Below are 15,586 nucleotides of genomic sequence, written 5' to 3'. Positions count from 1 at the left end.
CAACCAATTCTCATGAAATTCTGGTATCGTGGTAAAAGCAACGAAGAGAAGAAAGATGCTCCAGAGTTGGTGAAGGAGTGTAAGAATGGTGTGTGCACTTTTGCATGGAAGAAACCTGAAGAGAACAAGATAGAATCCAAAAAATCTGATTAATTATGTATTATCAAAATTATAACTGAACAAATTATTGTTGACATCTAACTGATTTTTACATAAACAAAATATTTTATAATCACAATTGTGATATTTATAGATTTATTACATTTGTTATTCCATGTTATTTAAATAGAATTTTTACTGAGATACATCACATTATTTTATTTTGTAACATTACAGAAATTGTAATTTTTAAAAATGTTATAATGTTCTTATTTTATTATGCACTTATGAAAATTATTTATGTTAAATAATAAAGTGTTAGAAATTAAAAATACACATGTTATTTCAATATATTTTTATTCATAAACAATTCTTTAAAAAGTTCTTACTCTTCTCAACTTTTCTAATGACATAATTACTCCAATAAATTGAGGTATAAGATCCTCACTTTATTAAAGTTTTAAATAATAAAGCAATACAAAAGCATCGTATGATCAAGCCATACACTTATCTATGTACAGTCTCAGACTGTTAAGAATGTTATCATGTAATAATGTATTGATTCAGCATAGAAAAAATAGTTCTCTCTGTTGATGTGATACAATATTATTTTCTTAAGAAAAATAGTGCATAGACTGACAACTATCTTAAAATTGAGTTAACAGTGTAAAAACTAATTAGAAATGCTAGTTATTAGTATTAGATATCTATTTTTGTTAAAAATTCAATGAACGTTCATAAGAAAACTTCTAGTTAAGTGATGGAATGGCACACCTCTCAATTAACTGCTTTCAGCTCAACTTCAAAAGTAAGTTCACTGTTTGGTGGGATGATTGGCGGTGACCCTTTAGCACCATAGCTATAAATAATCAAACAAATTAGAATTCACAAATCATTTTTAAATCAGATTTTGAAATATTTAGAAAATGTTACCCCATGTTGGGTGGAATGATAATCTTTCTCTTGCCTCCAACTTTCATTCCAGTAATACCAACATCCCATCCTTTGATTACTTCACCTTTTCCAAGTCTGAATTTGAAGCCTTCACCTTGGGTTGTCTGGTCAAACTTCTTACCATTCTTCAGTCGACCAATATAATAAACTGAAACAAATTTCCCAGGTTTGGCTGGTGCTCCACCACCTTGTTTGAGGTCTTCAACTTGAACACCACCTTCAATTTTCCTCTTTTTCAGATGCTGCTGTTCAATTTTGCTGTCATTTTTATTTTTTTTTTGTTTACCTTGTTCCTTTTCATTCTTTAAATCCTTTCCATTCACAATCTTGTTCTTTTCTTTCTTGCTCTGGTTTTGTTGACTATGGTTTTGTTGGCTCTCCTTCTGCTTCTGTTTTTTCGACTGTTGTACAGAGACTGATACTGGCTCTTCCTCACCGTCTTCATCACTTTCGTTATCATCTTTCTCTCCATCATCATCATCATTATCATCATCATCATCATCATCATGATCATCATCCGAATCTTCTGAACCAATAGTTCCATTATTATCATCATCTGAATCACCAGATTCTATGTCACCCTCATCTTCAATTACTGATTTCTTGGCTTTCTTCTCATTTTTATTCTTTGGAGAATTATCAGATTTCCTCTTTTTACCAATTTCTACAAGTTCTGGTATTTCTTCTTCCATTTCCTCTTCATCAAAATCATCTAAATCTTCATCAACTGGCATTAAGTATCCAGTAAGATGAACATGTCCTTCTCCATTGCATGTGAAAGAAATTTTTGTTCCTTCTTGAAAATTTAGGTCCAGTGGTACTTGCCATATTGAGTCTCTTTTCAGTGTACAAAGTAAATAATTTCTGTGGTCATAACACAGCATCACTTGCACAAGAGAATTAGCTGAAATAATGAAAATATTATGAAAATGGATAATCTTTTCTAATAAACAAATCAAAGCATTTATGATAAATTTGCCATCAACACAAAAAAGTTTACAAAATAATTGATTAATTTGGCTTAGTAAATCAAGTGTTAACGTTAAGTATATATATAATATCTTTAAAAAACTCAAATCTAACATAAACTCAGCTTCATACCCACAGTTCAGTTTGATGTGATGAACTAGCTTCCTTTTTAGTAAATATCAATGCGTCTCTGTTGATCAATTTGAGTAATTTCAAACCCGTATTCGTATATAAGACATTAATTATTATCGCGCACGACAGAGACGCTACTGTAAAAGTAACCGAAAAGGCGCGAAACAAAGGAATATCGAACTGCAACTTACAAGCAGTGGAAGCATCTAAGCTAGCCATGGATAGGTGGAAGCCTGTTTCCACGGTCTGCGTGTACCGCTTGTTTGGCTCCATAATAAGTCCTGAAAAAATTATGTACAGTTATCATCTTTTTTGACATATAGTCTCTATGCGAATCCCGCATGGTCATGCCGCCATTCTACACGTGCTCGAATATTCTTTTTGGATACTTCGTGCGCAAAGTGCGTCTTTCCCGCACGCTTGGTAGAAAACGAGCGTTGAAAATCACACTTTCCACACGTCGTATACAAAAATACCGCACGGCAGATGTTCGGGAAAGAGTTTCTCGTCTCGTGTACTTTTCCACCCTCGCTTTGCTCGGGTGTAAACGCCACAAGAGAAAAGAATCTACTTTCCCGCACTTGTATCGTAATGTATTATTACCGCGTGGTTCTTTTGTTACATGATTTTGAAAGTGCTGTTTTAATGCAAAATTCGTCACTGTACATAGCTGTTTGCTAAAATTGGTGTAAGCATGTTACTGCTCGCTCGACGTGCAAACAATCTCATGAAAAAATTCGATGCCCTTTTTCACTATTTTGATTCATCGCAGTCAGACGTTAACGACTGTAACAATAATGTCAAGGTACTTACCCCAGAACATCTTGGATGCTGTGGTGATGTATTGTCGTGAATAAAATTATGGGAAATCTCGGATCTGGAAAAGCACGTTTTTCTTTAGCACGCGTTTGCACGTGTGTATGGCGAGTAACGAATGCAACCGGTCTGCGGGCAGGAACTTGGAAAGTACGTTATATCTATAGAGTGTAGACCATCGACTGTTTAATGCATTTTTTTGCCGCAATGGCGCTGATGCTTGAATTTCTTGGACAAGTTTTGAGAATTGGAATTGAAAATTGGACTGTAGGATTGGAATGATCGCATTGTTCAGATTGTTGTTTTTATTTTTCAGCAAATCAGAGCAAATTTGTTGACGTTTCTTTCGTTGTGGAATCTGTTATTTTTCGGAGCACAAATTTAGTTATCGACAATGTCGTCGTGGATTTCGATTGACGATCGGTAATAATCATCGTTTATTGCTAAATAAGAAAACATTGCTTTATTGATGTTTCTCATTATATTCGCAGCATGAGACATGGTTTGAAAACTCTAGATCAAATAGAAAACAGCAAACTCCGCCTCCTTATCAACAGAATATGTCAAAGTATGCAGGCAGGGATTAGCGATGATATATTTAGTGCAGAAGAAGAAGAAAAGCTTATGAGTTCACTCGGCTTAGAGAAGACTGATCTTACCGTTTTACTCCAAACAATAACATTCATCTACAGCAAAGCAGCTTTTCATATCGTCAAACCTGTAATTGTAGAGTCAACAATGAAGGAGAGCTTTTCTATTGGAGATGATAAAGTTGCTATTCTCTCTCATGCTTGGATTACTCATGCACAGGGCATTGTTGATGCATTCAAACACAAGTCAATATTTCCAAGTCAGGTAGAGAAAATAATAGACAATAACTGTAATTTTGTAATTTCGAAGCTCTGAAAATGACTATAATATGAATAACAGGTTTCAGATGTCAATTGGACTGTTGATGTAAAAGCAGCATCATCTATCAATGCCAAGACTGCGAAACCAGTCGCCAAATTACAACTAAGCTTGAGTGGCTCTGGTGAGAATGACAGGGTGACTGTTGAAATGGATAAAAATCAATTGTGGGACTTGTATAACCAATTGGATGACATTCAGTCACAGCTTGAATTCATAAGGTATAAATTTCTTCCAATTATTTTATAAATTTGCTTTTTTATTTGTTAATAGAATATTGTATAAATATCTAATAACTTTAACAGTTCTATTAAAAATAACAGATGCAGATATTTAAAATAAAGAAATATATTACACCCTTAGGACAATCACAAGTTTTATTCACATGCCCATTGATAAAACATTGATTAACACAACAATTAGTCAGTCTTGTTCTGAAGGTGTAAAATAATATCAAGATTTAGTTATATGCATAAATACTCTCTAAAACATGTATTTCTCTATAGGTATCACTTCTAACGGAAAAAGCTTGTTGGAATAAGCCTAATTGTCAATCTTGTTTTGATCCACTTTTGCATAACATATTAGCGTAATACTACACAGAGGCCCGCGACAAATGATCTAACAATTGATTTTTTCAGTAAAGAAAAGTGACATAGCCTACGACTTATTGATGTTCTCGTGAGTCTTGGGTGCTTCTCTTTTGCCAACCTTGTCGTACAAATGAGGACTTCTATTTGGCAATACACTGCTGATATTCACAGGCGACGCGAGGAAATTCGGATTGGAATAGCTCAAGTCGATCTTCGATGCGTTCTGGTTACCAAGTACTCTGTTGCCGTGTGATACTTGCGCCGGTGGAAGAGTTTCCAGGAAGGTGGGGATCTTGCGAGTGCACAGCCGCGCTTTGCAGACTACTACAACCACCACGATTATCAATAAGAAAAGTACTGTCGAGGTGATTGCGCCTACTAGCCAGCCTAACTGTTGATCTGTAAATTCCGTTATTGATATATAACTTTGTTAAGAATGCTCTGTGTATTTTTAATACCCTCTGAGTTTTGACGAACCTGGTGAATTATCGATAAGTAAGATTGAAGCACTGCCGAGTTCCGCAGTAACATGCTCGTCGTCGACGATAAAATCGCAGATCCACTCGCCAAAATCTTTGCTGTCGGTCGGTGTGAATTGCAGACTGCAAACTCCAGTCGAACGATTCATCGATATCGTGTATCTGCAACAAGTCCCATACGACCAATCATTCTCGGTGTACTCGCGGAAGAAAAAGGTCAAAGTGAAATTCTTCGATTCTCTCACTTGATTTTCCTGCTGATGCCGCTGAGATTTCTCGCTGGCTCGGGCAGTTTCAAGTGTTCGCCGTGCCTCCAAAAGCACTGCGTCTCGTGAGCGGTGAGTCCAGTTTTACAGGCAAGGTTGACCATTTGATGGAGCACAGCCCATACCGTCACCGAGATCGGTTCTACAACATTTGCTCTGCAGTACGCGCGATCTCGCTCGTTGTTCGCTAACCGTCACCACGGGTGCTACCTTTTCCTTTGCTCTTCGATTGTTTCGTGCGCTCTCTACGTAGCTTTTTTTCCAGCAGATCGGATGGATGATGACAGACAGAGGGTGCAATAAAGAATGAAAAGCATTGTTGTCGTTTCGCATGGTTTTATCGTTTTTATTTACGAAAAAAAAAAAAAAAAAAATAACTCATCATTTGCTGGCACGATTAGTCATCCGTGCATATTGCGCACAAGCGCACAAGGCAAATTGGCTACTTAGCTCGGCTAAAAAATACTATCGCAATAACACATTGGCAAAGAGAAGAGAAAAGGGAAAACCAATGACAAAAAGAGAGAAGAATGCAACGAGCTTCGCACAGTTGCATTGCAAAGAAGAATAGTAATTAATAAATTAAGGCACACGCGGTAAACTCTCCATCACTCTCACGCATTTATTTATACATTTACATATAATAAGGTAAGAATCTTACGACTTAGGTGACTTACAAACCACTTTTTAACACAACAGTTGTACTTTGTTTGTCTTTTTATCCTGACTATGGCGTACAAAAATAACTAGCTACAAAAATAAAGATGTACATATATAATATTCTAGAAAGGGCGAACATGTAAAAGAGTTCGATGTTGACTGTACAAAAAGAAGGGAGAAAGGAAAGTAATACTATTGGCTCCTCTTGTCAGCAGCGGCGAGCAGCTCGATCGAGGGCTCGATCGACCTCGAGTGGCACTCGACGGGCACTAAAACAACGGTGCATTTTTTGCGTTTGGATCGTTGCTCTCTTTCTCTCTCTCTCTCTCTCTCTTTCTCTCTCTCTCTCTCTCTTTCTCTGTTGCACGAGGAAGGATGCTGCTCAGGTCTCCGGCCGGAAATCGACTGAATAACATTTGGCGTTCAATGACCATGTCGGTAGTTTCTCCGACGGGCTCGACAGCGTCGCGCGAGACGACGCTATTTCGCCCGAGTGCGATCGAGCTGGCGAGACAGGCGACGCGGGCATTTAGTCACACTTGCGGGTGAGGGGGTGCGGCGCGCGTGAAGCGTCAGCGACGCGCGGATCGGAGCCGAGTCTCTCGGGCGATCCGGGGGCCGCCGGCGGAAGCAGCGAGGCGAGCGAGTTGGTTAGCGGGGCCCCGAGGGGGACGGGTCAGGGGCGCCGCAGCCGTCGCGCCAGCCAGCGGGCGTGCGAAGCGTCGGGCCGCGAGGGAGCCGCCGCGGGGCGCGTACCTGGCTCGATGAGGCTGAGTCGGGCGGGCGGCGCATCCGTGTAGTTCTGGCGGGCGTGCAGCCGGGCGCCGCAGGTCCAGAGGCCCTCCTGCTCGCGCAGCGCGTGCGACAGCTTGACGCTGCAGTCGCGCGCCTCGGGTCCGGCCGGCGCGAACTGCTTCACGACCACGGTGGTGTTGGCCGAGGCGTCGGGCGTCAGCGACCAGCGGCACTGCTCGACGCGCGCCAGCGCGACGCAGCGCAGCCCCACCGTGCCGCCCGACGACACCTGGATGTCCTGCGACAGCTCGGAGAAGCCCACCTCGCCTGCAACAGAGGGAGGGGGCGGCGTGAGCGCGGGCGGGGCGCGGCCGGGCGCGGCGGGGCGCGGCGGGCCGCGGCGGGCCGCGGCGACCTACCCCGCTCGTAGACGGTGAGCTTGGCGGGCGCGGGCGCCAGCGCGGCCGCCTGGCCGGGCGCGAACACGCGGCAGGTCCAGTAGCCCTGCGCCTCGCGGCTCAGGCTCGCGAGCCGCAGGCTGCAGTTGCGGCCCAGCTCGCCGTGGCTCGGGAACTCGTGCAGCGTGGTGGGCCGCGCGTCGGGCGCGCCGGCCAGCGGCCGCCAGGCCCAGGCGCAGCGCTCGACGCGCGCGCTGGTGGCGCAGCGCAGCGTGGCGGCGCCGCCGAGCGCCGCGGCCGTGCTCTCGGGCGCCTCGGTGAAGCTGAGCCGGCCCGAGGGCAGCAGGCCCACGCTGGTGGGCGGCGCCTCGTGCAGGATGCCGCCGGGCGTGAGGCGCACGCCGCAGGTCCAGAGGCCCTGCTCGCCGCGCAGCACGTTGCGGAAGCGCGCCGAGCAGTCGTGCTCGGCCGCGCGGCCGGGCGCGAAGCGGCGCAGCAGCGTGGCGTTGGCGCTGGCGTTGCTCGGCCGCCAGGTCCACTGGCACTCGAAGACGGGCTTGTTGGCGAGGCAGCGCAGCAGCAGCGTCTCGCCGGCGCTGGTCTGGATGCCGCGCGACAGCTGCACAAACTCAACTGCGGCGCGCGTCAGTGCGGCCCGCGGACCGCAGCGGCGCGCGCCCTACCTTCGGAGAGGAGCAGCCGCACGGGCGAGCTCTGGGCGAAGGGCGCGCCGGCGGCCAGCCGGGCGCCGCAGGTCCAGAGGCCCTCGTGCTCGGCGCGCACCGCGGCGAGCGCCAGGTCGCAGCTGCGCGGCGCGTCGCCGTCCGCCGGGAACTGACGCAGCTCCGCGTCCCACGGCTGCGACTGGTTCAGTCGGCGCCACGACCACTGGCACTCGCGCACCGGCGACAGCGTGCGGCAGGGCAGGCGCGCTCCCGCGCCGGCCGGCGTCTCGATCGCCCAGGGCTGCTCGGCGAAGCCTATGGGCGCAACTGCGGTCGGACGGTCGTGCGTAAGTGCAGTGGGGCGCTCGGCGGCCGCGGGCGCGGCTCGCGGGCCATGCTCACCGCTGCCGACGGGTGCGATGCCGAGCCTGGCGGGCGCGGCGCTGCTGAAGTCGGCGTCGCCGCGGCGCCGGGCGGCGCAGCTCCAGTAGCCGGCCTGCTCGTACCTGGCGCTCGAGAAGCGCACCGAGCAGTCGTTGCCGGCGTCGCCGAAGGCCGGGAAGGTGCGCACGGGCAGCGAGCCGCCACCGGCGGAGATGGTCGTCGGGGCCGTCAGCGCGTCCTCGGCCGCTGCTCGGGCAGAAGGGCTGGACGTGGCCGATCGGACGCGGCGGGGGCGGGCATACTCACGCTGGCTGGGCGGCAGCGGCTGCCAGGACCAGCGGCACTCCAGCACGGGCTCGGCGGTGCGGCAGGCGAGCAGCACCGAGGCGCCCGGCTCGGCGTCCACGTGCCGCGGCGCGTCCGCGAAGACCAGCGGCCCGGCGCCCGGGCCCAGCGCCGCCCCCGGGGCGGCGCTGCTGGCGCTCTCACCGTCGCCGGGCAGCAGGTCGTCCATGGGGTGCGCCTCCGGCTCCAGCCGCGGCAGCGGCTCGCCGTCCGGCGTCGGCGCGCCTGTCGGTGCGTCGCTGCGTTACAGTGCTCTCGTCGCGCCTCGGCGAATGTGGGACAGGAGGTCGAGCGGCCGCCAAATTCCGGCGGGGTTCGGCCACCCTTGCTGCCCCCGGCGCCCCTCCCCCTCTCTGGCCGAACCAGTTCCTCAGCCTTCCGAATTCCGTTAAAGCGCATTCCTTGCGCCGCCGCCGCCGCCACGATTTCTGTCCAGCGCGTCGGCATTCCTCGGCTTTTCTTCTCCGATCGGCGCGAAACGCCGCGCGCTCGAATCGCGGCGCGGCGCGGGGAGTGCCAACGGAATTCACCTCGGCCGCGCGTCCTCTAATCGATCGACCCACATCGTCGAGGATCCTTCGGCGAGGGCGTCGCGCGCATTCTAACGAGCGCGCCGCTGCGACGAGGTCAGAGCTCGACACTCGGTCGTTTCGCTTTCGCTTGTCGCGCTCGCGCGTGTGCGCCAATAGTCGCCGAAGGCTGCTCCGCATCGCGGTTAAGCGCGGCCTGTTCGGCGGAAGGGAAGCGAGATCGGCGAGCGCGGGACGCGGCTCCGGGGACTCGCGACGGGCAGCGGCGTCGGAGGAGGACAGCGCGGGACGAACAGCGGAAGCGCGCGCCTGCATATTGAACGCGCGAGGGAGGAGGCGCTGGTAGGTTCACGGCCGTGTGCCCGTTGGTCGTCGGGCCGTCAAGGGCGTCGACGGAGATCGGGACGGCGTCGCATCTGTGCACTGGCGACGAGCGCTCGATCGATGCGCGTCCGCACCGGCGACGTCGCGCGACGAGGACGCCGGAGGGGCACGCTGCTGCCGCGATTCCACGGATTCCACGGCTGTTACGATCGATTTTGAGATTGTTCACCTCGGACCGCAGATTCTCTTTTCTACCCTGTTATCGCGCGTGCTTCGTCATTCGTAACGTTAGCGCGCGAAGAAAACGAGCGTTGCGAAATTCTTATATTTCTAACACAAAGAAAAACCCAACAGTGTGACGAAGGTACTTCTCTATTTTGTTATAATTATACGAATGTGACGATTTGGAATACGTTTCTATTACGAGTTTCACGTTCGATTTCACGATAAACGTACCGACTATTGGCGCTCGGTCGGTTGCGCTATGATGAAAATCATTGCACCACTTTGCAATATGCAATGAAATAATTCCACTCGCTTCCTGTCATTAAATTCGCATATAGATTCGGCTTTTCAGAGGTATTTTACTGCCGTTAGTCGACAGTCTTTGTGTCTTTTCGACTAAGCGCAAGCGCCCAAACCACCGCGCTTCTGTGCTTCTGCCGCGTGACGTCCGATGAGACGAGCGTCGATCGCACACCAACCCAAATCAGCCGATCAATTGCAACCAAGGCGCGTTACCCCCGACGGCGTATCGATCGTCGCGGCGAGGAATTCGGAAGTGCTCGGGACATCGAAAAGCACGCGCGCGAACGTGCGTCGAATAGAGAGAAAAGAAAAGGAGCCGCGGAGCCCCGGGAGCGCGGGCGCAACGGAAAAGTAGTTCAAGTGCAGGCGCCGCTTTGCACTCGGCGACACGCATTCGGGATCATGTGCGGCCGCGCGTGCACGGCAAGAGCCACACACGGCCGCGCGCACATCCTGCGCCGCTCTCCTCCGGCATTATATAAACGCCAAATTGCCCGCTAATTACGTAAAGCTAATTCGCGAGCATTCTCATTTCCACGAGGGGCTTCTTCTCCTTTTCCCTCTTATTCTCCGCCGCGAATCGCGACTTTCCACCTCGTCGCTTGCCTCTTACCAAATTAGCCGTCCTTTTCGCGCGATTTTCGCTCTCGATCGCGCGCCGTTCAAACGCCCTCCGCGCTCCTATATTTCGCGCGAACCGTTCGGGGAGGATCAACCGGCGCGAGAGCAAGAGCAAGCACTCACCGAGGCAAGCGCGTTGGGCAGCGACGAGCAGTAGGGCGGCGACAAGGCGCCCACGCAGCATCCTGTTGAGGCACTCGGCACTGGCACACGGCAGAATCACGAGCGACGCGCACGAAGTAGCATCGTCGCGGTATCGCGCGCGCAGGTGTGTGTGTGCGCTCGGCGCTGTCGGGCTGCGAACTGTCGCTACCTGCAACTCGTATGCTATACCAATGGTACGTCGCCGCTGAGCCGGCGCTCCTCTCTCGCTCACTCACTCACTCTCTCACTCTCTCTCTCTCTCTCTCTCTCTCTCTCTCTCTCTCTCTCTCTCTCTCTCTCTCTCTCTCTGTCGCTCTGTCGCTCTGTCGCTCTGTCGCTCGCTCGATCGCTCTCGCTCCTCTCGAGCCGCCTGCGGCGCGATACTCGACTCCACGCACGTGCGCCCGCGTTTGTTTTTCCCGGCGAAAAGCCGACTTTCCCGGCGCGGCGATCGGAAGGGAAGTTCCCACCGGAGCCCTCCCACCTCAGCTCCCGTCGCGCTCGGCAATTCGGGAGACCGGCAAACGCTGAGAATGCGCCGCGCGAGCGCTCGGCCGCGACCTGGAAGTGGAGAGAGAGGACGATTCGGGCGAGGCGGCGCGAAGGGCTGGGCTTTCCCGCGCCTCGCCGGAGCGACGAATTCCGCGGGGCCCGCCTCGAGAGGAGGGAGGCGCGGTCCTTCTCCGCCGTGGCAGGACTTGGACCGCTTGGCGGACGACCGTGGCTCGGCTGTTTTTCAGAGCTGATGCAACGCGCTGCGTCAGCCGGGGATCCCGCGCGGCAATGATGGATCGGCCGACCGACAATAGAAAGCGATTTGCTTTATCGATGACTAAGTGATTCGGCCGTCACGACTTAGTCAGCGCCGCGCTATTGCTTTTGTGCGCGCGTGTTTTCTTTTTTACGAGCCGCGCCGCCACCGCCGCCGCCGCCGTTGCAATCGCGAGCGCCGAGGGGATAAGAGGACAAAGAGTCGAGGCGGTGGCGTGCGCGAGCTGCGTCAACGGAGCATTCCTCGCGACAGAGATAGGCGGGTGCGTGCACAGGCGCACGGTCGATAACCTCTATCGGAGAGAGAGAGAGAGAAAAGCACCGAGGCGTTTCGAGGACAGCGGGCGATTAGGCAAGTCTATTGGTAGGCGAGCAGTGCGCGACGCTCGCGCCGACCTCGGCCTTGAACTTGCGGCGCGCGCACGGCCGTAGGCACCTTGCCTTACTTCGACGCCGAAGTGTAGCCAAGGATCCGCGCGAAAAGGAATCACTCCCCCGCTCTCGCTCTCTCTGTCTCTCTCTCTCTCTCTCTCTCTCTCTCTCTCTCTCGCTCTCTCTCGCTCTCTCTCGCTCTCTCATCTCAAAACAGAGAGGCGGAGAAAGGAAGGGCCGGCGGGAGCGCATTCCGCGCGCGTTGCATTCCTCGCCGCGCACCGAATTCCGCTCGAAGACACCCCGAGGCGCGCGTCGCTCCCTGCCTTCGCGAAGATGAATCAGCGCGACGCCCGCCGGCGAAATTCCTGCGCGCCGGCCGCTACGCCGCGGCCGCGTGCTTGCTCTCGTCGACGACGATCCGGACGAACTCGATCGGGCTTCCCGTGCCACTACCCCTTCGCGACGCGGTCCGTTGCCCGATCGAGTGCCCGGGCGCCCCTGCCAGCCGCCGCAGCCCTCGACCGATCGATCGCTGCTCCGAGCAGCGCGAGACGGAGGAAAGCGAGCGAGCGAGCGCGCTCGGTGACAATCCGTGCCAGGCCTCTCGACTTAATAATTGAGCGCGCGCAGCAGTATCGATCCGAGCGCCGTTTAATTACGCGCCGTGCCGCTCGTTAAACATCGATCGCCTCGCGTTACAAGCGCATTGTCTTACCAGCGCAGACAATAACAACGGGCGTATCGCGTCCGTATCCAGACACGTCATTCGTTGGCACTGTCGCGTTTCTTTTGTTTTTTTTTTCCCCTCGCCAGCACAAAACGGATAATTTGTTTTGCCGGCAGGCAAATTAGCGCTGCGTTCTTTTTCGTGATTGATACTGCGTCGAGTATTGCTTTGTCGTGATTTCCAGCAATTATTTCCTTTGATTATGAGATTTAATTGAGCAGCGAACAGTCAGAGCTACGATGAGATCGGGTTGCAGCGAACAACGGCATGTTTTTTTGTAATAATGACAAGCTTGAATGTCCGATAGTCGAGCTGTTTTAAGCTTGCCGATCCATCTCGACGTCGCTCGGTCAATCATTCATGTATCTACCTACCAATTTTCAAAAAACATTGTCACACTTGCGCGCATTTGCCAACCAATCGCAAACGATTCCCGAGTCAAAAGGTGTCCAATCGGAAATACTCGACACAATTCTCCCCACTCTCGAACTTGCAAGCGACTATCTCGACGACTGTCTTACTCGTGGCCGTATCCTTCCAAGTAAATCGCGTGCTGCACTGCTATCACACGCCCGGAAATCCAAAAAATCGTCGATAATTTGTTCAAAAATTCACGACAATGTCGGCAATTAGTTTGTTAAATCCCAAAGCTGAGCATGCCAGAGCGGCGCAAGCGTTAGCTATCAATACTTCGGCTGCCAAAGGACTTCAAGATGTAATGAAATCCAACCTAGGACCCAAAGGCACTATGAAAATGTAACTTTTTTGCTATTTTTGCTGCTTAACATCCCGCGTCTGATTTTTCTTGTTGACTCCCGTGTTTTTCACGAGATACACTTCTATTTCCAGTTTCAAATTTAAATTAAATTCAAGTTTTCAACACGCGAGTTTTGGTTAGAATTGCAAACACTCCTTATATGGCAATCTCTTGTCCCAGGGAATGATGGATAATTTCGCAAAAATATTACGTTTTTCATTTCATTTTCAACACGGCTTTGCGGTTATATACTCAAGAACGACAATTATGACAACAGTTGATAAAAAACCGTCATTTTTTTAGGTTGGTATCCGGAGCCGGTGACATCAAAATCACAAAGGACGGCAATGTTCTGCTACATGAAATGCAAATTCAACATCCCACAGCATCTCTCATTGCAAGAGCATCCACAGCTCAAAATGATATTACAGGAGATGGTACAACAAGTACTGTCCTCCTTATCGGTGAGCTGCTCAAGCAAGCTGATGTTTACATCTCAGAAGGTATGCATCCCAGGAAAGTAGTAGATGGCTTCAACCTTGCAAAAGACAAAGTTTTGGCTGTCTTGGAAAGTATCAAAATAGCCATTGAGCCAACTAGAGATAGCCTCTTGGATATTGCCAAGACTGCATTGAGAACCAAGATTCACCCTACACTAGCTGACAAACTCACTAATATTTGCGTCGATGCTGTACTTACCATCAAACAGGAGGACAAGTCTATAGATCTTCACATGGTTGAAATCATGGAAATGCAACATAGAACTGCTTCTGACACTACCCTTGTCAAAGGTCTTGTGCTGGATCATGGATCAAGACACCCCGATATGCCTAAGAAATTGAATAATGCTTATATTTTGACGTGTAACGTTAGCTTGGAGTATGAGAAAACTGAAGTAAGTTTGAAAATTGTAACATAAGCCTTAATCTATTTTAACTTAATATTTTTTTTTTAATTTAGGTCAATAGTGGTTTCTTCTACAAAACAGCAGAAGAAAGAGAGAAATTAGTAAATGCAGAGCGAGAGTTCATTGATAACAGAGTTAAGAAAGTCATTGAGTTGAAGAAAAAGCTGTGTCCTAATGGTTCAGGCAAAAGCTTTGTCCTCATCAATCAGAAAGGCATAGATCCTCAGTCATTGGATATGCTAGCTAAGGAAGGCATTATAGCACTGAGACGTGCTAAGAGAAGGAATATGGAGAGATTGACTCTTGCTTGTGGTGGAATTGCTATGAACTCTTTTGATGATATGACTGAGGAGTGTGTGGGTTATGCTGGTGCTGTTTACGAGCACGTTCTTGTATGTTCTCTAAAATATCTCAAATATCTCAAATATCTGTCTTGGTATCGTTTGACCATAGATGTTTTGTTTGTTTCAGGGAGAGAATAAGTATACCTTTGTTGAGGATTGCAAGAAGCCTAACTCTGTGACTATACTATTGAAGGTATTGGAAATAAATATCACAAATGAGTATTACTTATACAGCAATGACTAATTAAATTTTTTTTCAGGGCCCTAACAAGTACACTTTGGTGCAGTTGAAAGATGCGGTTTACGACGGTCTTAGAGCAGTCAAAAATGCTATCGACGACGGCGCTGTAATTCCTGGAGCTGGTGCTTTCGAGGTTGCGGCTAACAATGCTCTTCAAGAATATAAAAACGAAGTCAAAGGCAAAGCTCGCCTTGGTATCCAAGCTTATGCCGAAGCACTGCTTATTGTTCCTAAGACCTTAGGTAATGATTCATATTTACAAGTAAAAATTCGAACATTCGTACTATAATTTTTTTCTCCCGTATTTTCAGCTGTGAATAGTGGTTTTGATACGCAAGAAACGATCGTCAAATTGCAAGAAGAACTAAGAGCATTAAATCTACCTGTTGGTTTGGATATCTCATCTGGAGAAGCCATGGATCCCAAAGTAACAGGCATTTACGATAACTACATCGTGAAAAAGCAAATAATTAATTCCTGGTCAGTAGCTAATTGTACCTGATTTATTTTAAAAAATTTATTGAACAATTTCAATAAATACCTTTTCTTTTCAGTACCATTATTGCCAGTAATCTTTTACTTGTGGATGAAATAATGAGAGCAGGTTTATCGTCTCTGAAAGGTTAATTCACTCAATCGTTAAAAAGAACATATTCGCTTGATTTTTTTTTAACAAATCATTTTTATGTTGACACCAGCAAAAGTTTTCACGTATTAATCGAATTGAATGACGGTATAACTCATAGCTTTTTACTCTATATTTGTACTTCACAAGTTTAAGAATAAAAATATTTCTTACAATTGATAAATTATGTAGTTTAAATTATTTTACCAATAAACATTCAATAAATAAAACTATCAAAATGCTAGGTCACACAAATATTTAAGACTGAATTAAAAAAATTGAAAATAT

At 49.0% G+C, this 15,586-nt stretch overlaps 4 protein-coding genes across 6 annotated transcripts; 2 read left to right on the top strand and 2 right to left on the bottom strand.

Moving 5' to 3' along the window:
* Positions 1-440: 440 nt before the first annotated feature.
* LOC131672891 (46 kDa FK506-binding nuclear protein) lies at positions 441-3,111 on the bottom strand. Of its 2 annotated transcripts, XM_058950417.1 has the most exons (5): positions 2,968-3,111; positions 2,346-2,435; positions 1,340-1,957; positions 1,033-1,270; positions 441-958 (listed from the first exon to the last, which is right to left on the bottom strand). In XM_058950417.1, the coding sequence occupies exons 1-5, from the start codon at positions 2,975-2,977 to the stop codon at positions 877-879; spliced, it is 1,038 nt and encodes a 345-aa protein (XP_058806400.1). In that variant the 5' UTR covers positions 2,978-3,111; the 3' UTR covers positions 441-876. The 2 variants fall into 2 exon arrangements, with proteins under 2 accessions (XP_058806400.1, XP_058806399.1); XM_058950416.1 differs by having other exon boundaries at positions 1,033-1,957.
* A 144-nt stretch (positions 3,112-3,255) lies between these two features.
* Positions 3,256-4,655, top strand: LOC131672867 (COMM domain-containing protein 10-like). The gene is made up of 4 exons (XM_058950369.1): positions 3,256-3,393; positions 3,462-3,825; positions 3,901-4,100; positions 4,521-4,655. Exons 1-4 carry the CDS (start codon positions 3,365-3,367, stop codon positions 4,531-4,533), a joined length of 606 nt encoding a protein of 201 aa, XP_058806352.1. The 5' UTR covers positions 3,256-3,364; the 3' UTR covers positions 4,534-4,655.
* On the bottom strand, positions 4,116-10,702 carry LOC131672866 (uncharacterized). Of its 2 annotated transcripts, XM_058950368.1 has the most exons (9): positions 10,531-10,702; positions 8,366-8,629; positions 8,078-8,305; positions 7,694-8,002; positions 7,032-7,643; positions 6,634-6,939; positions 5,197-5,359; positions 4,950-5,113; positions 4,116-4,871 (listed from the first exon to the last, which is right to left on the bottom strand). In XM_058950368.1, the coding sequence occupies exons 1-9, from the start codon at positions 10,589-10,591 to the stop codon at positions 4,540-4,542; spliced, it is 2,439 nt and encodes an 812-aa protein (XP_058806351.1). In that variant the 5' UTR covers positions 10,592-10,702; the 3' UTR covers positions 4,116-4,539. The 2 variants fall into 2 exon arrangements, with proteins under 2 accessions (XP_058806351.1, XP_058806350.1); XM_058950367.1 differs by having other exon boundaries at positions 4,117-4,871; positions 8,078-8,629.
* Positions 10,703-12,953: 2,251 nt separating this feature from the next.
* LOC131672863 (T-complex protein 1 subunit zeta) lies at positions 12,954-15,474 on the top strand. The gene is made up of 7 exons (XM_058950363.1): positions 12,954-13,180; positions 13,485-14,076; positions 14,142-14,480; positions 14,560-14,625; positions 14,693-14,915; positions 14,985-15,153; positions 15,228-15,474. Exons 1-7 carry the CDS (start codon positions 13,044-13,046, stop codon positions 15,298-15,300), a joined length of 1,599 nt encoding a protein of 532 aa, XP_058806346.1. The 5' UTR covers positions 12,954-13,043; the 3' UTR covers positions 15,301-15,474.
* The last annotated feature ends 112 nt before the right edge of the window (positions 15,475-15,586 follow it).

This window comes from Phymastichus coffea, unplaced genomic scaffold, assembly GCF_024137745.1.
Source record: "Phymastichus coffea isolate CEN01 unplaced genomic scaffold, Cenicafe_Pcof_1.1 PCOF00161, whole genome shotgun sequence".
Classification (NCBI taxonomy): domain Eukaryota; kingdom Metazoa; phylum Arthropoda; class Insecta; order Hymenoptera; family Eulophidae; genus Phymastichus; species Phymastichus coffea.
Note: the sequence above shows the minus strand (reverse complement) of the source record. Positions and strands in the feature narration are given on the sequence as shown.

What these genes read in the sequence shown, in the direction of transcription:
- LOC131672891 (XM_058950416.1), bottom strand. An exon ending in CTTAGATGCTTCCACTGCTT is followed by an intron (nt 1,958 to 2,345) that starts GTAAGTTGCAGT and finishes TCATTATTTCAG; the next exon opens with CTAATTCTCTTGTGCAAGTG. An exon ending in ATCATTCCACCCAACATGGG is followed by an intron (nt 959 to 1,032) that starts GTAACATTTTCT and finishes GATTATTTATAG; the next exon opens with CTATGGTGCTAAAGGGTCAC.
- LOC131672867 (XM_058950369.1), top strand. Translation starts at nt 3,365, where the DNA reads ATGTCGTCGTGGATTTCGATTGACGATCG. An exon ending in TGGATTTCGATTGACGATCG is followed by an intron (nt 3,394 to 3,461) that starts GTAATAATCATC and finishes TTATATTCGCAG; the next exon opens with CATGAGACATGGTTTGAAAA. An exon ending in AGTCAATATTTCCAAGTCAG is followed by an intron (nt 3,826 to 3,900) that starts GTAGAGAAAATA and finishes TATGAATAACAG; the next exon opens with GTTTCAGATGTCAATTGGAC.
- LOC131672863 (XM_058950363.1), top strand. Translation starts at nt 13,044, where the DNA reads ATGTCGGCAATTAGTTTGTTAAATCCCAAAGCTGAGCATGCCAGAGCG. An exon ending in TGGAGTATGAGAAAACTGAA is followed by an intron (nt 14,077 to 14,141) that starts GTAAGTTTGAAA and finishes TTTTTAATTTAG; the next exon opens with GTCAATAGTGGTTTCTTCTA. An exon ending in CTGTTTACGAGCACGTTCTT is followed by an intron (nt 14,481 to 14,559) that starts GTATGTTCTCTA and finishes TGTTTGTTTCAG; the next exon opens with GGAGAGAATAAGTATACCTT.
- LOC131672866 (XM_058950367.1), bottom strand. Translation starts at nt 10,591, where the DNA reads ATGCTGCGTGGGCGCCTTGTCGCCGCCCTACTGCTCGTCGCTGCCCAA. An exon ending in TGCCCAACGCGCTTGCCTCG is followed by an intron (nt 8,630 to 10,530) that starts GTGAGTGCTTGC and finishes ACGCACCGACAG; the next exon opens with GCGCGCCGACGCCGGACGGC. An exon ending in CATCGCACCCGTCGGCAGCG is followed by an intron (nt 8,003 to 8,077) that starts GTGAGCATGGCC and finishes GTCCGACCGCAG; the next exon opens with TTGCGCCCATAGGCTTCGCC.